At 37.1% G+C, this 24,121-nt stretch overlaps 1 protein-coding gene across 12 annotated transcripts in view; it reads right to left on the bottom strand.

Annotated features, from left to right (window-relative positions):
• RAD51B (RAD51 paralog B) overlaps nt 1-24,121 on the bottom strand; it is a 708,971-nt gene that overhangs the window by 661,510 nt on the left and 23,340 nt on the right. For all 12 annotated transcript variants that reach the window (XM_021099935.1, XM_005656349.3, XM_021099939.1 and 9 more), the window contains 3 exons: nt 17,024-17,160; nt 5,517-5,636; nt 3,825-4,008 (listed from right to left, as the gene is read on the bottom strand). In XM_021099935.1, coding sequence (XP_020955594.1) covers nt 3,825-4,008; nt 5,517-5,636; nt 17,024-17,160 — 441 coding nt within the window. The remainder of the gene's footprint in view (nt 1-3,824; nt 4,009-5,516; nt 5,637-17,023; nt 17,161-24,121) is intronic.

Raw genomic sequence — 24,121 nt, 5'->3', positions numbered from 1 at the left:
GACTTTCTATTAATTCTATCAATTCCTGAGAAAAGAAGTTGAAATCTCCATGCATGCAAGCACGCTTACATACAGTCTCTTCCATATCTACAGGTTCTGCGTCTACAGATTCAACCAACCATGGATCAAAAATTCTCAGTTGGTTGAATACCAGGAAACAAAAACCCGCAGGCAAGGAGGGCCACCATTTTTTATAAGATACTTGAACATCCACAGATTTTGCTATCTAAGGGCTTCCTAAAGCAAACCCTTGCAAATAGTGAGGAACAGTTATATATACCATACACAAACATATATATGTGTATATGACAACCAAAATTAAATGCAAATTACATTTTAAGCTTTTTTTCCCACATTTTAAAAGCATTTAAAATTCACTGTAGATATGGCCAAAAAGCACATGAAAAAATGCTCAACATCACTGATTATTAGAGAAATGCAAATCAAAACTACCATGAGGTACCACCTCACACCAGTCAGAATGGCCATCATTAATAAATCCACAAATAACAAATGCTGGAGAGAGTGTGGAGAAAAGGGAACCCTCTTTCACTGTTGGTGAGAATGTAAATTGGTACAACAACTGTGGAAAACAGTATGGAGATACCTCAGAAAACTATACATAGAACTACCATATGACCCAGCAATCCCACTCTTGGGCATATATCCAGACAAAACTTTCCTTGAAAAAGACATATGCACCCACATGTTCACTGCAGCACCATTCACAATAGCCAAGACATGGAAACAACCTAAATGTCCATTGACAGATGACTGGGTTAAGAAGATGTGTTGTATACACACAATGGAGTACTATTCAGACATAAAAAAGAACAAAATAATGTCATTTGCAGCAACATGGATGGAACTAGAGACTCTCATACTACGTGAAGTAAGTCAGAAAGAGAAAGACAAATACCATATAATATCACTTATATCTGGAATCTAATATAGACACAAATGAACCTTTTCACAGAAAAGAAAAGCATGGACATGGAGAACAGATTTGTGGTTGCTAAGTGGGGGAGGGGAAAGGAGTGCGATGGATTGGGAATTTGGGGTTAATAAATGCAAACTATTGCCTTTGGAATGGATAAGTAATGAGATCCTGCTGTATAGCACTGGGAACTAGGTCTAGTCACTTATGATGGAGCATGATGAAGTGAGAAAAAAGAACATATACATGTATGTGTAACTGGGTCACCTTGCTCTACAGTCGAAAATTGACAGAACACTGTAAACCAGCTATAACAGAAAAAATAAAAATCATTATAAATGAAAAAAAAAAAAGTTCACTGTAGAGAAATGTTTAAATTCAATGAAGTACTCAACCTACCACCCAGGTTGGTTTTACTCTTTACTCTTATTTGAATGAAAAAAATATCTAGAGCATATCAAAATGCCAGGTGTCTGGGCCTTATCTACCATCTCAGATCCACAGCCAAAGAACAGGCTAGAATGCCTGACTTTCTGCCCAATCTTCGAAGGCCATCATTCACTTTTCATAGTTTTACTAAACTGAGATAAATCTCTTCTAATTCCTGGCTCTCTGACAGTATGTAGATCTCTAAAGACTTTTCCCAAGTTTAAGAATCTTAGGAATTTTTCTTCTTCCTATAAGACGCCAGTGTAAACTGAGTACAGTTCCATTTGATAAGATTCTGCTGTCTAAGGTTATATTTTATTACTATTAGAAATAGTAAATAATATTAAAAAGAGGGTCAAAATAGAGTTAAAAGCAAATGAAATTTAAGTTCACTATAAATACCTGTACGATTAATTCAAGTCCAAGAAGAAAAGCAGTATCTAAATTCATACATTCAAAAATATTTACTGCGTGCCTACTGCATGTTAGGCACTATTCCTGTACTGAGAATAAAGCCATGAACAAAGCGGACAGAATTCCTGTAACCATACTCTGGGGTGGTGGGAACACACAAACAATACATATAACTATGTAATGCTAGAAAGAGAAAACTATGGTGGAGGATAAAGCATAATAAATAAAAGAGATGAAGAGGCAGGGAGTATGGTTAATACCTATATGGTCAGGGAAGTCCTCACCAACAAGATGACAGGAAAGAATAAATCATATGAAAATAGAGGAAGAATATTCCAGGCTGAGATAGCAAACACTTCTGGGTAGGAAGGTTTGTTGATATGTTTGAGTAAGGACAAGGAGACATCAGGTTTGCTAACTTGAAACGTATAATGAACCAGAAAGCAACAGATTTTTTAAGACATTTAGTTCCATATGAAGCCATCTATTCAACGTATAGGTAAAAAGCTTAAAAGTTTAAATGAGGTAATTAGGCTAGGAAAATTTTGACATTTCCTAGAAAAGGTATTTTTCAAAAGCCTTCTAAAAGCAATACTGACTTGTCAGAAAAACCAATACCATACTGTGTTACATAAGTATATATTATATTCTGCATTTACCTCTAAACAGAAAAACAAAGACAGAAGGATATGGGGATACTAAATACCTATTCTTTCAGAAGGCTCAATTAAAAACCAAGAAAACAGAACCCCTTTCTCACTAAAGAAAATAATCACCTCAGAAAAAAATGGAAACACATTAGTCTATAATCATAATTTTACAACAAATGAATAAATTTTAAAAATTAATTTTCATATTTTACACAAGATTAAGTCAGGCAGCAGTATGAATTAATAAAATATATATATGTTTACACTCAACAAAGTAATTCTATAAAGTATTTTTAAATTCTCTTATTCATCTTGACCGGGGAAAATATGGATTTTAATGTGTCCTTTTAAGCAACGCTAATTAAATTTAAAAGATAAGCATCACCCTGGATAAAACTTTATAGCACTTGACTTCACTGGGAATTACACTATATAATCCAAAATACAAATTAAAAAGCCATTAAAATATGGAGAACTTTTTGAATACCACATTTCCTCCCTACTTCTTGCTTTGGTTTATAAATCTTAAAGGCTATGTGGTATTTTTTATGTTACAAAGACTCAAGATTTTAATTTTCCAGACAAATATAAAAATCATAAAATCATCACTAAATTTTATCTCAGTTTAAGGAATTTTCCTGTCTTCTGTTGAAATGATGCAATTGAGAAGTCTGACAATACTAAATGTTGGCAAGGCTTCAGAACAAGTTGCACTCTCCCACACACTTAATACTCATGGATGTCTTGTAGCTTACCCACCACAAACCCTTGCAGTACACCTCCACTTCAGATTTGCTGATCATAATTCCCACTACCGAAAGTCATGCCAACAGTAGTTTTTCAAGACTTCCTTACTTACAATTTCATTACTATCATTCCAAACACACCCTCAGCGTCGACCTCTGGCTTTTGAAGCAAACCAGATCTTACAGTGTACAAAACAGCAGTGAACACAGTACCAATACCTAAACATCAAATACTTATAAAGCTGTCATTTAAAAAAAAAAAAAAAACGATATAGAAATAGACACAGGCAATTTCATGGAATTTTACTACTTATTACTTATTACTTATCTCAAGGTGACATGAGTATAAAAACATGCACAAAGAGTAAGCAATGAAAGAGAAGAGAAGGAGTGACTAAAGGAACTTTTGAAAACACCATTTAAATCTGCTCTAGGCTCAAACTGTAGAAAGGATAAAATAACCTCAACAGAAGAATAAATTTTAGAAGATGGTGGTTTGCACTATAGCAATTAGCCTGCGCTGCCTTTAAAAAGTCACCTATTTCACATTTCCTTCTAATTATATTACTTGATATTGAAAGTCAATGAACTTAACATAAAAGGAGAAAAAAGAAAGTATAAGGGAAAAAGAGAAAAAGAAAAACTTACTGGGATTGAAAATTCCTCAGCCAAATACTTCAAAGAGGCAGCTTCTCTTGCTAAGAACTTGTTCCTTTCTCTCATGTTGCCCTGAAGTTGTGTATCAAACTCCTTTCTTACCACAGAAGCGACAGAGTCAATAATCACAAGCTTAACTCCTTTTGAAATAATTTCTTCTTCCAAGGATTCAATCCTATAAAAGGAGAATTTATCGATAGTACGTAAATTTAAGGTGTAATTTAATTTTTTAAAGTATAATTTAAAAAAAAAGAGCATTGTAAAGGTTACCCAACTTAAAAACAAGTTGTTCTTCCTTAAATTATGGTGATGGCTGCAAATATTCAATAAACATAACTTATTTTCAGCTCTTCTATATATACTGCACTTTTGGAGATAAAAATGTTTTAATGTAGTTTCATTGCTTGGTTTTCCTATGATACTGCTAAAGCTCCAGTTTCAGAACAAAATTACTTGGGGTAGCCAGTCTCCAAAACTGTCCCCGTGTACTCCCATCTCTTGATATTCACAGCCTTGTGGAGTCCCCTCCCACATTGTACCAGGACTGGTCTATAGACCAATAGGGTATGACAAAATGAAGGTACATCATTTCTGAGAGTAGGTTATAAAAGACTACAGCTTCCATCTCGGGCTCTTTCTCAGAGAATCCACTCTGGGGTAGGCAAGATACCACCGTGGCCAAAAATGTCGCCTGCCACATTAACAACAAAGGATGTTGAGACCATGAAGACAGCAGCTGCTGCAGCCACCTCGACTATGCATCCTGAGCAAATTTTCAGGATGGAGAAAAACAGTACACTGGCCCTAGAGAGTTAAAGTGTATATCAAAGGAATGATTTTAGTAAGCCCAGACTCTTGCATCTTCCCATACACAGGAAAGCGCTAAATTCCTTAACTCAAGATGTCTGATTTTTCTCAAATTAACAGTAATCTTTTGATGTTCTGACTTTTGATGACCTGGTTTTTGCTGCAGAAACTCCTACATATCCTCGCTTCTCCCTTACCTCCTCAGAGCAGTTCCTCAGAGCTATCTCAGAGGCTGTTTCCTGGGCTTAAGTTCTCAGTATGTTCGCTGAATAAAACATAATTCTCGACTTTCACATTGTGTATTTTTTTTCAGTCAACAACCTGTTCTAAGCAGCCCGATGGAGAAGCCCACATGGTGAGAAATAAGAGGCCTCTGGCTAGCATCCAGGAAAAAACGGAGGTCTTCCAGCAACTACAGGAATTATCCAGAAATTCTCCAAGAGTCTCCAGCCTTAAGTGACCCTTGAGATGACTGTGCCCTGGCCAATAGCTTGAATTCAAGCTCTTGAGCAACCCTGAGCCAGAAATTCCCAGCTAAGCCATTCCCAGATGCCTAACCCTCAAAAACTACGTGAGATAATAGATGTTTACTGTTTTAAGCTGCTAAACTTTAGGGCACTTTGCTAATGAAACAACAAGCAATTAACATACCACTTAATAAGTTAAATCTAAAATATTTCATTCATTTAAATTTTTTTCATTTTTAAAGAAATACTTCAACCAATAGGTTGTAGTAAATAAAGAAGAACACTGAAATAATTATTTCTCATAATCCTAATATGTAGGAACTTTTTTTTCACTCAGAAGCAGAAAACTTGAAAAACAAAAAATAAATCTTCAAAGTATTACTAAATACCAAAATCTAAAATGACATACCTTTGTAGAACTTCATCACAGCTGAGTTCCCTATAAAGATGAACTTTACTGACTGTCAAAAGTAATTTTTCTTCAGTGCTAAAATATCTGGGAAAACGAGACTCTGCCATCTCAACCAGTCTGTAGAGGAAAAAATAGCACAAACAAAAATAGGCAATATTTTTCTGCCATTTGCAGCAACATGGATGGGCTCAGAGGGCATTATGCTATATAAAATCAATCAGACAAAGACAATACTGTATGATATTTATATGTGGAACCTAATACAACAAACTAGTGAATATAACAAAAAAGCAGAGTCAGAAATATAGAGAACAAACTAGTAGACTGGGGCGGGGGGCAACATACAGGTCGGGGAGTGGGAGGTATAACAGGCTATTGAACTGTTGGAGGCTGCAAGACAGGTTCAAGGATGTATTGTACAACACACGGAATACAGCAAATATTTTGTGATAACTATAAATGGAAAGTAATCTTTAAAAAGTGTATTTTAACAATTTAAATAAAAAGTCAAGAGAGTTCCTGTTGTGGCTCAGCAGGTTACAAACCCAACTAGTATCCATGAGCATGCGGGTTCAATCCCTGACCTTGCTCACTGGGTTAAGGATCCAGAGTAGCCGTGAGCTGTGGTGTAGGTCACAGACACAGCTTGGATCCCACACTGCAATGGCTGCGGTGTAGGCCGGCAGCTGAAGTGCCATTCAACCCCCTAGCCTGGGAACTTCCATATGCCACAGATGTGGCCCTAAAAAGAGAAAAAAAAAGGTCAATAATTAAGGCCACACTGCTGAACCTCTAATGAATTTTACCGAGGAAACGCATAAGCCATAAGTAACATGAGAAAAAAAAAACCTTATCAGTAGAGCAGGTATAAGCAAAATGGCTTCACATACAATTTTCAAATGTAAGCCCTCCTTTAAAAAGAGATTACCAGTCAGAACATGAGCCCAGCAAGGGCTTTAAGAGCTCATCTAATATTGAGCAAGCAATGTCTCTGAGGCTGAATGACAATTTGACTAGCACCTATATGTTTAGTAAATAAGAAAAATGCTTTCACTGTCACAAATGAAATATATGTGAACAAATATAGAATATTATCATTCTAATAATCAGATATCTGTAAATCTTCATGTTTCAGACCAGAAAAACAGGACTTCTCAATTAAAACTTAATACATACAAAACAAATGCTATCAAATAGTTCCTTGGTAAACAGGAAATTGTCTTCTAAGCAATGGATACTGTCCAATATTCCCTTAGTACGCAAAAACTATTTTCTAAGCACTGCATTCTGACCTCAAAGTTAGATCTAATGCATGGAGTAGGCTGAACATTAGAGAGTGATAAGTTGAAACAGACATCACTATCGTCATTAATAATGCAAGACATGGAGTGGTAGTAGAAATTACAAATATTTTTAGTTTAAAAATGTAAACCTTTTTCTTTTCCATAACCCATGGCATGTGGAAGTTCCCAGCCCAGGCATCAAACCCATGCCAGAGCAGCAGCCCAAGCCATAGCAGTGACAATGCTGGATCCCTAACCTGCTAAACCACCAGAGAACTCCTAAAAATGTAAATCTGTGAGTGTAACTATCTCTTATTTAAAATGACACTTCATCACCCAAGGGTGACCGGGAGGAAGGACTATAATACTAAAAACATCCTATATTTTAAGTTCCATTTAATGACACAAAGGAATAAAAGAATAGATTTTCATTTCTTTTTTCTTTTTTCTTTTTTTTTTTTTTTTTTTTTTTTTTTTGCTATTTTAGGGCCGCACCTAGGGCATATGGAGGTTCCCAGGCTAGGGATCAAATCGGAGCTACAGCTGCTGGCCACAGCCACAGCCACAGCGATGCCGGATCCCAGCCACATCTGCGACCTACAGCACAGCTCATGGCAACACTGGATCCTTAACCCACTGATCAAGGTCAGGGATCAAACCCGCATCTTCATGGATCCTAGTCGGGTTCGTTAACCACTAAGCCACATTGGGAACTCCTAGGTTTTCATTTCTATATAGTCAATGAGTTCCAAGAAGAGGCTGAGAATATTAAAGACATAAGTATCTTACATATGCTAACATCAGAAATGAAAGAGAAAAATCTAAAATAGGAAAAGAAAAAAATAAAACTGGTTAATAACATTCCTTAAAAAGTATTTTGAACAATCTGGAGTTCCCGCTGTGGCGCAGCAGAAACAAATCTGACTAGGAACCATGAGGTTGCAGGTTCAATCCCTGGCCTCACTCAGTGGGTTAAGGATCCGGCGTTGCCGTGAGCTGTGGTGTAGGTCACAGACACTGCTCAGATCCCGAGTTGCTATGTCTGTGGTGTGGGCTGGCAGCTGCAGCTCCTATTCGACCCCCTAGCCTAGGAACTTATATATGCCACAGGAGTGGCCCTAAAAAAAAAAGCAAGAAAAAGAAAGAAGGAAAAAGCATCATTAGCTTGAACAGGAAGAGGAAAAAATTGCTTTAGGAGTAAGGAACAGCACTAAAATCTGTGTAAGGAGTGAGAACAAAATGGATCAAATGTCCACTTAGAAGTACTTGAGAGGGAGGCACAGGGACTGGGAAAAAAAGAGGAAATGAGGTAAGTGATGAAAGCTGGAAGAAATGAGATGACATTGACAACAGCAGAACAGGCAAATTTTGAGAATTTGGGGGAAATATGTAAATTTCCTCATTAGGAGAGCTATTTGCTGAGTTTAGTGTGAGTCAAAGAAGTCAGCTAAAAAGCTCTGACACTTGAAACCTACAGATGTTTAATAGGATCAGTATGGAAACATCTGCGAGAAAACACAGAAGATACCCAGTTGGTTCAGGAAGCAGACTGAGAGTACCTAACTCACTGGCAACAACATCAGCACAGCTGACAGACAATAATAATTTTCTGCCTCTAACACCAGGCTGGATTTCAACTGAGGCTTGAGTGGTGAAAGGCTCTGGAACTTATTACTGCTCTCACATTCCATTACGGCCCCTCCTAAGGAAGGTGGTCAATGTGTGGACATGAACTAAACTTATTCGTGGTTATCTGCTAAATACTTGTATCAAGTGGTTATTTACATACCAAATATGCTGTCATTTTCTGTAAGTTTCTCCAAATGATTTTTATTTTAGGAAGAGTATCTGAAAATATATAAATCAGAAACCCAATGCAAGTGTAGTATTCTATATGCCTCCATTAATCTTAGCAATTTCTTATGCCAATCTCATCATAAAGACCATTTTTGTTTACAGCAAGCAAAAGATCCTATCTTTTGCTCCCAGATATTAATTACATAAAATTTGAAAGCAATGCCATCTAGTGGACATAGTTTTCATAAAAACTATTCCTTTAAAAAAGATACATTTAAGATGCATTCCAGTCAAACTATTACATTTGGAGTGAATAGGCAATGAGATCCTGCTGTATAGCACAGGGAATTATATCTAGTCACTTGTCATTACCATTGTGGATCAGTGGTTAACGAATCCGACTAGGAACCATGAGGTTGCGGGTTCGATCCCTGCCCTTGCTCAGTGGGTTAACGATTCGGCGTTGCTGTGAGCTGTGGTGTAGGTTGCAGACGCGGCTCAGATCCCATGTTGCTGTGGCTCTGGTGTAGGCTGGTGGCTACAGCTCCAGTTTGACCCCTAGCCTGGGAACCTCCATATGCTGCAGAAGTGCCCCAAGAAATGGCAAAAAGACAAAATAAATAAATAATATATCTAGTCACTTGAGATGGAACATGATGGAGGAAAATGTGAGAAAAAGAATATACATATATATTATATATATAAAGAATAAACATATATATATTGTACATATATATTATACATATATATAATGTATATACATATATATTATATGTGATGGAACATGATGGAGGATAATGTGAGAAAAAGAATATACATATATATTATATTTATATAAAGAATAAACATATATTATACATATATATAACATATACATATATGTTATATATATGTATAATATATATATATACACATATGAATGACTAGGTCACTTTGCTGTGCAGAATTGACAGAACATTGTAAATCAACTATAATAGAAAAAATAAAAACCTTTAAAAAAAAAGATTCATTCATTCAACAAATATTTGAGGATCTACTATGTGCCAGGCACCATTCTAGATGTTAAGGATATGGCAGTGAGCAACAACAAAACAAAACATCCTTCCTTCATGAAACTTACACTCTACTGAGGAAGACAAACAAATAAATATATATCATATGTCAGATAACAAGTGCTTTAAAGAAAAGTGAATCAGGATAAATAAGGAACAGATTTTGACAGACTGAAATAATTGCTATTTTAAGGAGGGTGATCCAAAAAAGCCTCTCTTTATTAGGTGATATTTGAGCAAAGGTTTAAGGGAGATAAGAAAATGAACCATGCTGCTATCTAGTGAAATAGCATACAGGAAGAAAGAATTATAGCAAGTGCGAAAGTCCAGATGTAGGAAGACGCCTGGTGTGTTGCAAGAATAACACGTGGCTGGAACACAGGAACCAAGAGGCGGAATGAAAAGAAATAAGGTCAGAGAGCTAGCCAGGGGCCAAGACCACGTAAGATCTTTAGGTCTGAGTGTTTTTGTTTTTTTTTTTAAGTGGAAAATCTGACTGTGAACTATGAGGTTTCAGGTTCGATCCCTGGCCTCGCTCAGTGGGTAAGGATCCAGCGTTACCGTGAACTGTGGTGTAGGTCACAGATGCGGCTCAGATCTGGCGTGGCTGTGGCTGTGGCTATGGCATAGGACAGCAACTGCACCTCCTATTAGACCCCTAGCCTGGGAACTACCATATGCCACAAGTACGGCCCTAAAAAGCAAAAAAAAAAAAAAAAATTTTTTTAGTAAAATGGTAAATCTATGATCAGGGCTGATGTGATCAAACTTTTTTTGGAAAAATTTAGGTGAAATATAGCATCTTAGGTGAAATGTGCCGAAACGTACGTTTATGGTTTTTTGTTTTGTTTTGTTTTTGTCTTTTTTTTTTTTTTTTTTTTTTTTTTTTTTCCATTTCTTGGGCACCTCCCGCAGCATATGGAGGTTCCCAGGCTAGGGGTCTAATCGGAGCTGTAGCCACCAGCCTACGCCAGAGCCACAGCAATGCAGGATCCAAGCCACGTCTGAAACCTACACCACAGCTCACAGCAACGCCGAATCCTTAACCCACTGAGCAAAGCCAGGGATCGAACCTGCAACCTCATGGTTCCTAGTAGGATTTGTTAACCACTGAGCCACGACGGGAACTCCCGTTTATGGTTTATCAAAACTTCTTATACACATGTAATACTTTCCTGTTCATTAACTCAATATGTACTTGCTCAACATTGGGGTACTACCACACATAATAACATGAATCTATTAGTTCCTCACAGATTCCAGAATATTTCAAAGTTTTGCTTTAGTAATTATAAGTACTTATGACTAATTTTCATTATCTATCATAGAAACTCTTCAGAATATCCCTCACCACTAACTCACCTAGACTCAAAAATGATAGGGCAGCTGGGACTGGGAGGAAAATCTACTCAGACTCATAAAACCATCTCAAAAAATGATAAAAGGGAACTTCAAAAAACGATAAAAGGGAATTTATCTCCTCTATTGTTTGCCCCCTGGGTCAATGATCCTGGATTTGTACCAACTAGCAAATAGGTAAATGGTCCTAAGACCACACAAGGTATTCTCTTCAGAATCAGCCACAGTCACGGTGGCCATAGCACTGCATGCCTCTCTCCTGACACACTGGTTCAGAAAGAGGAAGACTCTAGGCAGTTTGGTAGAATTAAAGGGTACCAGCTGTAGAGTATTTGGCACCCTCAGATGTGACATGAATACCAAGTACCAAACTTCTTTCAGATCTAAGCTTGGCCATTGCTTCCACATGGTACCAACACAACATACACCTCTCCTTTGTATACTTAGTTATAATAATTATAATTCTACATTTTTGTGATTATTTGATTAATGTCTTCCTTCCCTGTTGGACTGTATCTTTCTTCCTAGTTTTAAAAGCTCTTCCGATTTCATGAAAACACAAGAATGTCCATTTCTCTTTTTTTTTTTTTTTTTTTTTTTTGTCTTTTGTCTTTTTAGGGCCGCACCCAAGGCATATGGAGGTTCCCAGGCTAAGGGTCCAATTGGAGCTGCAGCTATTGGCCTACACCACAGCCACAGCCACATGGGATCCGAGCCTCGCCAGCAAACTACACCACAGCTTACGGCACCTTAAACGGCTCCTTAACCCACTGAGCGAGGCCGGGGATCAAACCTGTGTCCTCATGGATACTAGTCAGATTCATTTCCACTGAGCCACGACGGGAACTTCCTGCTTTCTCTCTTTTCTAAGTCCAGAAACTATCCTCGTCATAGCAGACACTGATAATTACCTACTGATATCCATTCCCACTTCTTCCTTGCTACGGGAACCCCAATTTTACTCAGGCAGTAATGTTAACCAGCCCCATCATGCTTGTTACAACAGTCTTTTCCCCTTACTTTTCCATCCTCCCTTGCATGTAGGGGTGACCAAGTGAGAAATCTGCATAATGATTCCAGAGCATGAAAAGAAAACTGGCAGAGAGGAGGAAGTGGGTATTCTGAAAAAAGTAGATTTTCCTGGTAAAAGACATAATGGGCTCTTTCTCTTCACACTGACTTTAGCACAGAATGGATATAATGCCTAAAATGTATGAGCCCTAGGACTCTGTCATCACTGAGAAGCAGAACCAGTGTCAACAGCCACCTACTCAGGTCTTCTTGTCATGGGGAAAAAACTAACCTCTTGTTTAAGCCACTGTTTTTTAAGTATTCAGTTGCTTGCAAGAGAAAGTTTTCCTACATGATTGACCAAACTTCCCCAAAAACTCCAAACAGGGATCAAGCAGTTTTGCAATAGTGCAAATGAAATATGATCAGGCAGTACAGAGCCCAGCTCCATTCTCTGACCTGCCATGGCAAACTCCAGAAGGCAGTACAAAAACACCCAAGTCTGGCATCTGTACAAAAGGGCACAGGTACTTTTGTTACCACCTGACCACCCTTTTCAAGCCTTGGGAAGAACAGACTAGAAAAGTAAAAACAATAAAAATTTCAACTCATCTTCAAAGGGCTTTCATAATAGTTCCTCATAAATTATGCAACATAATTCCAACAAAAGGGATTAAAATTTTGCCACTCCATTTTCCACCCTGCCTCTGATGTAAATACTAAGTAATATGCACACAGGCAGGAAAAGAGATGAAGGAAAATAATAAATATAGAGAATGCAAAAAGTAGACAATTAGACTAAATGCAAAGACAAAGAAAAACAAGGAAAAATCTCCACAAATTAATTTGGAAAATGTAAACCAGTCCCCACCTCCTGGGTTTTATCTAATTCACTGATAGGGTTTTTAACCTACTCTGAACTGTAATACTGCTAACAATGAAAAAATGCAACAGTTTAAGAAGAACATCCTAAACTCAGTTTTGTAAGTGGTGCAAAAAAAGCAAGAATCCAATTACAGTGAATTGAATGGCTGTTATCAGAATAAACTTAATCCTTCAATTCTTTAAGCAAATTCCCTAGGACTTTGTAAGAGCTATTTACCCATTAGCTATTTATTACCTTCCTGGCTTATCAGTTGAAAGATAGTCATGGGCATTTTAAAGAGAACCTTTCACTTGGACAGCCTGAGCGAACCAATATCTTTACCAGCTTTAGCATCAAATATACTTGTGTTCAAATTTCCAGTGTCTGTATCAGCTTTAGTGTCAAATACATTTTAGTATTCTGATTTCCAGTGGTCTCACATGCTTATGCTGCTTTTTTTTTTCATTTTTTTTAATTTATTTTATTTTTTGTATGTGTGTGTCTTTTCTAGGGTTGCATCCATGGCATGTGGAGATTCCCAGGCTAGGGGTCGAATTGGAGCTACAGCTGCTAGCCTACACCACAGCCACAGCAACGCCAGATCCAAGCCTCCTCTGCAACCTACACCATAGTTCACAGCAATGCTGGATCCTTAACCCACTGAGTTAGGCCAGGGATCAAACCCACAACCTCTTGGTTCCTAGTCAGATTTGTTAACCACTGAGCCACGACAGGAACTCCTCCCCCCCCTTTTTTAACTATTTAAGATCCAGATAAGTTCAACACATTACAATTGATCAATATGTCTTTTACCTCCTGCTTTACTGAGATATAATTGACCTATAACATTGTGTAAGTTTAAGTGTAAGGTGTACAATGTGATGACAGCAATATACCTTTTAAGTCTCTTTTAATCCAAGGGTTTCTCCTCTAACTCATTTTTTTTTTCTTATCCTGCAAATTATTTGCTGTTTGGTGTGTTGTCTCTCACAGTTTGGATTTTCTGACTGCATCCCTCTGGTGTAATTCCACGTGTTCCTCTCTTCTCTGTATATGTTGTAAACTGGTCATTGGATCTGAAGGCTTGATTACTTTCAGTTTTGATTATTCTTCCACCAGAGGTGCCACAGTGACTGGTTGCCTTTTCATGATGTTAGCAGCCTTTTCTGTTCATGAACTCTTTTTATTCATAACACTTCTGAGGCCAAATGGGTGGGTTTTCTATACTAAGCAATTCTTTGATTCCCTGTGGACACCAACTGGGTGTCCCATAAGTCAATTCAATCCTGACACTAACTACTAGGAGTTAAGTCAGACCCCACAGGTTAAAGGCTCAGACCCACAAGACTGCCCCACTTCAGACGTTCATCCTGAGTTCCAAGCCTCTGGTACTTGAGACCAATCAACTACGAATGAGGAGCAGCACTTTCACAGCACCTCTGTGTGCTCACCAACCCAGAAGCTCTCCAAGCTCTATTGGTTAGAGGTTTCTGCGGCAACTCCATTCCAGGAGCATGACTGATTAAATGGAATGGCTGGTTGAGCCATTTCTAGTCCTTCTTCCCTCTTCAGAGGTTGGGGAGGTAGAGCTGAAAGTTCAAACCTATAATGACATGACTGATTCCTCTGGCAACCAGCTCCCATTAGATGCACTCTAGGGACCCACCGAGAGCCATCTCATTAGCATAAACTCAGCTATGGTTGAAAGGGGTTAATTACGAAAAACAAATGATGCTCCTCTAAGCGCTGTCACTCAGGAAATTCCAGAGGATTTTCTGGAATTTCTTTTGCCAGGAACCAGGATGATGACACAATATATTTTTCTTTTTATATCACAATATTCCATGCCCAGATCCATTAGATTATTGGCATTTATAATTTGGTGATATTCTATCATTCCTTCTTCATTTATTATGGAATACTTCTATAAAAAGACATATTTATTACTCAGTAATCCAGTTCATATAAAAAAAGGGAGATTAAAAAAAGGAAATCAAGCATTTAACTCATTTTCAAAACAGTAGGTTGCTTCTCTGGAATTTTCCAATGGTCATCAATTTGTTGCTTTTCATTTCTTAAATATCATAGACTCGTGTGTTTTAATCCATGTCTATTACATTATTATCGTATTGGTTCTCAATTTGTTTCATCTTTGGCCAGTGGGAGCTCTTCAGGTTGACTCCTGAGTCCTTCTGACACTCCTTTAAAGTAGGCTTTGATAGCTTTCTTGCTATCTGATAAGGTGTTGCAGACTCAACTTAAAAACTTTCTAATACTCTGGTTATCTTTGGAGTGAATAAATCTTTCATCTTTGACTTAAAAAAAAAAAACACACACACACAGAAAACAAAAAAAAAACTTCTTGCTCCTGCTCCATAGCCAGAATCAGCCACTCCCCCAGGAACCCTCACTCCTTTTATGGGAAATGGTATCTGGATTTCATGATCTGAGAGCAATACCTGACAATTCCTTCTTTTATCTTACATTTTCTGAGCAGTTGGTATGTGTCTGTTTCTGGATTTGGCTTTGGAGATACAAAGATGTAACACAAACTCAAAGAGCTAACATACTAGTGGCATACACTTAGAAAGAACAGATAATCAAGACATGTAGAACAGGGAATTTCCGTCATGGCGCAGGAGAAACAAATCCAACTAGGAACCATGAGGTTGCGGGTTCAACCCCTGGCCTCGCTCAGTGGGTTAAGGATCCAGCACTGCCATGAGCTGTGGTGTAGGTTGCAGAGAAGGCTTGGATCTGGCATTGCTGTGGCTGTGGTGTAGGCCAGCAGCTGTAGCTCCGATGAGACCCCTCGCCTGGGAACCTCCATATGCCACAGGTGCAGCCCTAAAAAGACAAAAAAAGAAAAACCCAAAAACAAAAAGATGTAGAACAAAGCAAATAAGCTCTAGGCAAAATAATCCATTTGGAATTCATTTGGTCAGGTGATATACTTTGATCTCTGTAGTTGAGAAATGAGCAAGATTCACTGTGACATAATTAGAGGAAGACCCAAAAGATTATGCCTATACTGTAACTTGGCTAAGGAAACAAAACTGAAACTGTCTCCAGATGTAAAAAGCACTCCTGTTTATGAATGTCAATCAGAGCAGGGGAATACAGGGCCAGACTTATCTTCAGATGTAGAGAATTACACAAATAACCAAGTGCCTTTCTCACAGAACCGTAACAGTCCTTGCCAGAGTAAGGAGGTCTTTCTAAGCAGGTATATACTTATTATCAGTGTGTCCCTTGCTTTTAAACCACACTATTTCAGAAATTAAAATATTTTTCAATCAAAAAATGTTTTCAGGAGTTCCTGTTGTGGCTCAGTGGGTTACAAACCCAACTAGTATCCATAAGGACGCGGGTTCAATCCCTGGCCTTGCTCAGTGGGTTAAAGGATTTAGTGTTGCCGTGAGCTGTGGTATAGGTCACAGACATGGCTCAGATCCCACGTTCCTGTGGCTGAGGTGCCGGCCGGCAGCTGCAGCTCCAATTCAACCTTAGCCTGGGAACTTCCATGTGTTGTGAGTGTGGCACTAAAAAGACGAAAAAAAAAAAAGTTTTGAAAATTGCAATTTTTCCACTCACTAATACTTTACTACCAACTAGAAATTATTTACAAAGCAGCTTATCTTTTGTATTTCTTATTAATTTTCTCTCTTTTCCATTTTCTACTTACATTCCTTCCTCTATTTCTTAAACTTGTTTCTTTCTTTCTGCAAAACACATCTTATCCAGAAACCCCACTTAAATCAGTAAGAAAAGAAAAGACAAAAAGAAACTGTTTCCTGTGTCAATTTTAAAAGGAAAACTCCAAAAGAAAGAAAAAAAAAGGGGAGTGGGGAGTTCTTGATGTGGTACAATGGGTTAAGAACCTGGCATTGCCACAACGGTGGCATAGGTCATAGCTCTGGCTGGGATTCAGTCCCTGGCCTGGGAACTTACATATGCTATGGGGACAGCCAAAAAAGAAAAAAATAAATAAATGATAAAAGGAAAATTTATTTAAAACAGTATCTAACACTCTGTATTCTCAAAAATAAAAAGTAAATGTTAACTTGTCTATATATGTTATATGCTATATATGTTACAAAAATAAGCATTATAATGGACAAAAATAAAATCTCCTACCTTTCAGCACTAAATGCTGACTCTGTGTCAATGTATACAACAGCTCCTTCTAATCCTCCCATGTCAATAGGTAATGTAGCCAAAATGCTCATCATTATACAAAACTGAGTTTTCCCACAACCTGGTGGACCTGTAATCTAAAAAAAAAAAAAAAGAAAGAAAAAATGTTATTTGTATAAACATTACAATCTAGTCAAAGCAAAATCCTTTTAAGAATTACCATGTTGGGAGCTCCTATTGTGGCTCAGCAGGTTACAAAACTGACTAGTATCCACGAGGAAATGGGTTCAATCCCTGGCCTTGCTCAGTGGGTTAAAGATCTGGCGTTGCCATGAGCTGCAGCGTAGGTGGCAGACTCAGCTCAGATTTGGTGTTCCTGTGGCTGTGGCGTAGAAGAGCAGCTAAAGCTCTGATTCAGCCCCTAGCCTGGGAACTTCCATATGCCCCAAGTGCAGCCCTAAAAAAACAAAAAACAAAACAAAAAAAGGAAAAAGAAAAGAAAAGAACTGCCACATATAAAGCCCAATTAACCTGGGTCCCCAGAGAGAACATTCTAATACACCCTTTGTATATAATAAATTACTTCTCCCTTATTCATCTGGATTGGTACTGGTTATGCATCATCCTTGGGATATGAAAAAACAGTCACCCAAATCAGCCTCTCTGTTCTGTAGTTCAGATAAAAAACTTTGGTTGAGAAGGGCTGGAGCATTCATTTATACGTTTACACCTTGAGGCCTATACCTTTTCCTCATTAAGATATTTATAGAAAGATCTTGAAAATATTTAAGAGCTTTAATAATGGGTTTAGCATTTGTTATAAATTGGTCTTTCAAAACAATTCTGTACTAGCCCTGTTAAAAGGTACTTTGATCTTTACTCTTAAGAGTAAAGCATTTGGAAGTAACAGATATTGATGTATACAATTTCAAAATTTCAAATTTGGTTCAGCCAAAAAAAAAAAAAAAAAAACCACAATGACAGTGTGGGAGGTGGATGTGTGTGTATAGAAGAGAGATAAAAATGAGACAAAATTCAATAACTGCTAATCTAGGTGATTCATACTTTGAGGCGTATATTTTAAATTTTTAGTTAGTGGAAAGCTATTTTGAGACTATAAAATTTGAAAACAAGAGGGTATAGATATCACAGACATATTTGAGTCTGACAAGAAGTAGTTAAAAAATTAATTTAAAATATTAAAAATATCCCCTTTTAACATGATATTTGTCATCCTGGCTGTGGCATCCAAATTTTAAGAATCAAAACACTACCCCTTTGGTGAGAATAGCCTTAATGAAAAATTTTCCAAAATAGGAAGAAGGGAAAAGAATTAGGAGAAAAGGAGGTAAGAAGAAAATCTCAGAAATGAACAAAAATCCAAGCTAAGACTGAGGCATACTATAAATCTGAAAAAACTCTCAGATACAATATGAAGTGGGAAGAAACAAGAAAGGATGACCCATGCATCCAAGCCAGTTAGGCCTGTGGTTCTCATTAGAATAGTGAGCATTAGAATTGCCGGGCAAGCTTGTTAACCAGCATGTCTAGTTAACAGTAGGTCTGGGATAGGGCCTGAAAATTTTCATTTCTAGTAAGTGGACACCGATGGCTGCTCTACATTTGAGAACCACTATTTTAGAATTTAGACTAAAGGTAAACTTCATTTATCAAAGCTTAACATTAAAAAAACAAAGGCTCACACGTTAGAAACCATGTGCTGATTTATAATCTATAAAATAATGATTTAGACTTCTAGGATAAATAATTTCTGCTAACAATACAGTTTGCCAGACCATGAGTGATCAGTGAAAACTCCAAGTTCTTTGATTACATACTCGGACAAACAAGCAAAATATTAGTATGATCCTCCAATATATGCATATGTATTATAAATATACAATTTTAGTAGTATGTTCTATCCAGTATAAAACAAACATAAAATAGGGATTTAAAAAAGAATAAAAGATTATAAGAATTTTAAAAGTTTCATATCTTATATATTAATTGCATAGATATTTTCACTCTCATAAAAACTTAGTAACAGCTTTAGTGGAGCAAAGATAATAATGAAAATAAATAAAACTATGTACATTGTTATTTACATAGTGACTTAAATCATTTATAATTCAGTAACTGAAATGTCAGGTCCTAAGTTCTGCTTATTTCAGTACTTAACTGTAATGTCTGTGTAGTTCAGAAAGGGATAATTATAAAAATGCAAAGATTGAAATTAAAGAAATACATCATTTGTTGTACTGACTAAATCACTTTTTTCAATACCTTCTTCAATCATCAGAAGTTGTGTTTTTTTTTTTTAACTTTGGCTAATAAATTTCCATCTTCCTTCATGTCAATTAACTGTTCTTGCAATTAATGAAAATATACTGTGTTTTAACATTTTTAACAATTGGTTTCAAAATCAAATGAAACTATTTGGAAGATTTTTCAACAGTGTAGAAAATACTGTTAAACTTCAAAATACAGATAGTAAATTCTTCCTAAGATACACACATCTTTGCCAACAATCATTACATGATAAAAGAAACATTTCCAAGCAGTGATTTGAAAAACACTCTGTATTTTGATATCTGACTTTTAAAAAGCAATTACCTTCTCACTCATTGTAAAAACATCACCTTTACTTTGAAGGGATGGAGTAAGAGTGTCCCATTGGTTGGTTGATTGTGTGATTTTCCAATGTGCTAGGGAGAATCATTACACAGCCACTCATCATACAAAAAGGGTCAGCAAATTTGACATATTGTTTTCATTTAAAAAATGTTTTGGAGTTCCCATTGTGGCTCAGCAGTTAACAAATCTGACTAGCACCCACGAGGACACAGGTTTGATCCCTGGCTTCGCTCAGTGGGTTAAGGATCCAGTGTTGCCGTGAGCTGTGGTGTAGGTCGCAGACGTGGCTCAGATCCTGCATTGCTGTGGCTGTGGTGTAGGCTGGCAGCTACAGCTCTGATTGGACCCCTGGCCTGGGAACCTCCATATGCAGCAGGTGCGGCCCTAAAAAGCAAAAATAAATAAAGAAATAAAAATTAAAAAATTTTTAAAGTTTAACTCATCTTTAAACTCAACAGTCTTTTACAATCTTTGCTGTGAGATGATTAGTCATGGAAAGATGACTTTCACGGTCACTCCTCATTTCATTACAGAGCACTATAAAGAGTCCATACTTTGCCAATCAGGTTTTTATAAAAAATTAACAACACTGTTACATCCTGAAGCACTCTTCACACATCTGACATCAACCTTTGTGTTGCTATAGACTGCCTAGGGATGATGCAACAGAAAAATTCAAATGCAGAGAACATCCATGAACCCACCACCTAGACTCTGAAACTGCCATTTTATTATTACTATATGATAGTACAGTATACTCCACTGTACTGTCCATCAATCTGTCCCTCTCTCTATTCATCAATCCACCTTAGATGTTTTTAAACACAGTTCAAAGTCAGTCAAAGACATCAATGTACTTTATCCTAACAGTTCATGCAAATATCATTAACCTGAGTTTAGTGTGGATGACTTTTTTTCTTTTAAGGTAAACTTTACACACAATGCAATGCACAATTCTTGAGTGTACCATTTAATGAGTTCCAGATGTATATACATATGCAACCTAAACAGCTATCAAGTCAGAACATTACCATTACTGCCAGGAAATTCCCTCATAAACATTGTTTTATATTCAAGAAGTCCTTTGTTTTTAAGACTATATCTTCATTGCTACATCTTTACTTTTGTATTATAAACATTGTTTTATGTTCAAGAAGTCCTTTGTTTTTAAGACTATATCTTCATTGATACATCTTTACTTTTGTGGCCCCAAAATAATTTAGTTCATGTATTTCATTCTTAAAGCAGAATCTAGCTAATATGATCATTTGGGCCATGCTAGAAACTTCTGTACTTTAATTTTACAACATCCTGCCGCAATGAATAACTTATTTTAACTCTTGATGTTTCGAATCATCTGCAATGAGTTCTACCTGGAAGTATTTATTCACAAAATAATCCATTAAGTTGTTGCCGTGTTTCCTATGTCTTATTTCATCTATTTTACCGTAACAGGAAGAGCAGGGTGTCCCTAATGATTTTTTCCCCCCTTTGGCTTCATCCACAGTATGGGGAAGTTCCTAGGCCAGGGATCCAACCCAAGCCACAGCAGTGACCCAAGCCACAGTACTGACAACGTTGGATCTTTAACCCACTGAGCCACGAGGGAACTCTTGTTCCAAAAGTTATTAACAATGTATTACATTTGGTCTTTTGCTATTAAGACAGCCTGAAAGAGGTTTTTAAAGACTTATCATTAATTTTAGTGAAATTTTTCTAAAAGTTCCCGTCGTAGCTCAGTGGAAATAAATCTGACTAGCATCTGTGAGGATGCAGGTTCGATCCCTGGCCTCGCTCAGTGGGTTAAAGATCCAGCATTGCCGTGAGCTGTGGTGTATATTGCAGAGGTGGCTCAGATCCCACATTGCTGTGGCTGTGGTGTAGGCCGGCAGCTATAGTTCTGATACAACCCCTAGCCTGGGAACGAAAAGACCAAAAAAAAAAAAAAAAAAAAAAAAATCTACATATTGAATATTTATCACATGACTTTAAATGTCATTGAAAAACTTAGGGAAGTGTATCTTTCTGTGATGTGTGTTTCTTAACTCTGACACCTTTCTATTATCATCAGCCAGTATTTCAAGGGACAAAAAAAAAAAACAGGGAAAGTTCCATTATTTACAATAATGGATATAATTTCATATGTCAAAATGTCTTCTTTATAATTTCAATTTGGGGGATGTCTTCACAGATGAGATTAGAATTGTCAGTGATTTTTACTTCGTTAATCATGGCTGAATCATCAGCTCTGACTTTCACATGCATGTAGTTCACTTCTGCTCACACTATTAGTATTGCCTTCAATACACACTTCCTTTGCAGGAATTTTTATGCCATTTGTCTGTTTTGTGAGATCTGATTTATTTAAACCCAAAATCCATCTGGCTAGGTACATGTAGAACTATAATTCATCCCAATATGTTGAAAATAAAGGCACAAGCAAGGTGCCTCGGTCAACCTTCTGGAATCTTTCCTCTAGGACTATACCTGATATATGACAGTCTAACATATACACCAAGTGAGGATGTCAGTGTCAACTCCTATATTAAACATTCATTAAGTTTATTTCATGTTTTAGATTGAAATGCCAATAAAAGTTCTAATATTTTCTCCCCCCAACCTAATGGACCATTTCACTCTTTGGAGAATGACAGTTTTGAAAAGCTCAAAAACTTTTCATGGACCTTTTATCATTACCAAAGACAACATGGATCAAATTAATCACAAGGTATCAGAGCAAAGGAAACTTCCATCAATAAAAGTTGAAAGTGGATTTTGGGGAGTTCCCATTGTGGCTCAGCAATAACAAACCCAACTAGTAGCCATGAGGATGTGGGGTTGATCCCTGGCCTCGCTCAGTGGGTTAAGGATCCGGTGTTGCCGTGAGCTGTGGTGTAGCTCACAGACACGGCTCAGGTTTGGTGTTGCTGTGGCTGTGGTATCGGCCAGCAGCTGTAGCTCCAATTTGACCCCTAGCCTGGGAACTTCCATATACTGTGAATGTGGCCCTAAAAAGACAAAGAAGGAAGGAACAGAGGGAGAGAAGGAGAGAGAAAGGGAGGGAGGGAGGAAGGAAAGAAAGGGGATCCTGAAAATGAGAAATGATGACTGTTCAGAGTGCTAATGGAAGAACAAAGGACTGCCTTTCTATACAATCTACATGCCAAGTTTTAGATATGTTCTAAGATCAGATTTAATAAGCTTAAACCCATGAAATAAATGCTTTGTGATTTTTTTAGTGGAAAGGTGAAACAAGCCTTCAATTTAAAACAAAATTATTATTTAAAATTTTATAAGATGTTATATATGAAAATATTCAGTAAAGTATCAAATATCATGAAAATGTAAGGTTTTATCTCATTATTCCATCTTCAAAAAAAAATCCGAAGTTAAAAAGTGCAACTGGGGAGTGTCTGCAGTGGCTCAGCGGGTCCGTTGTCTCTGTGAGGATGCAATTAAATCTCTGGCCTCACTCAGCGGGTTAAGGATCCAGTGTTGTCGCAAGCTGGGGTGGGTGTAGGTTGCAGATGCAGCTTGGATCTGGTGTTGTCACGGCTGTGGTATAGACCTGCAGCTCTGAGTCGATGCCTAGCCGAGAACTTCCACATGCCATAGGCATGGCTATAAAAATAATAAAAATAAAAATTTTTTAAAGTGCAACTGATATTTTACCTGCTTCATTATTTTTATGTGCTGATCAGTACAGCCGTGAGAAAAGTAGACTATCATGTGAATAACACAAGATTTCTGGGTTCACGTGGTTTTTGTATGCTTCCTTTCCTTTACATTAGAATTTGGATATTAACATTCTTTTAAAGCTATAATTTCTAATTCTTTAGCAATTTCAGATCCTTTCAATATATTTTCCCTCTCTTTCTAGCCTCAAAAAAAAATATGCTATATGCAATTTTTATGGGCTGGCTGGGATTATATTTCATTATTTTTTCAGGTTTACTTAGTGGGTTAAAACATTTCAACATTAATAATTTTTAGCTTCAGATAGTTTAGCTTTGAATTCTAGCAGCCAAACCACAAAATTTCAAATTGTGTTCAGTTCCCAGGTTCAGTTCCAACGGTGGTTAGAAAGAGAAAACATGCCAAACCAGAACAGTCTAAGTGATTTGCTTCTTGGAAACTCAGAGTGAATACACCATTTACACATGGAAGACACTAGTAAAATACAATTAGCTTCATATAGTCAGAGCCTGAGTTCCAACAATCCTGCCTGAGAAATGCAAAAGAAAGAAAACAATCAATAGTGAAGATCACTAAAATACAAGGAAGCAAATATTAACAACTGGTTTCAAGAGGAAAGAGAATCACTACCAAGAAAAGAGTCTAATTGTACTAAAGTAAAAGTGAAGCCTAGTCATAAAGAGATTAAGTGGTAGAGATCAATGTGACACTGGACCTAAAATCTTACAAAATCTTGCAAAGTAACTCTTCTCTACATTCAAAATGGGG

This window comes from Sus scrofa, chromosome 7 (assembly GCF_000003025.6).
Source record: "Sus scrofa isolate TJ Tabasco breed Duroc chromosome 7, Sscrofa11.1, whole genome shotgun sequence".
Lineage (NCBI taxonomy): Eukaryota > Metazoa > Chordata > Mammalia > Artiodactyla > Suidae > Sus > Sus scrofa.
This window is presented reverse-complemented; position numbering and strand designations above follow the sequence as displayed.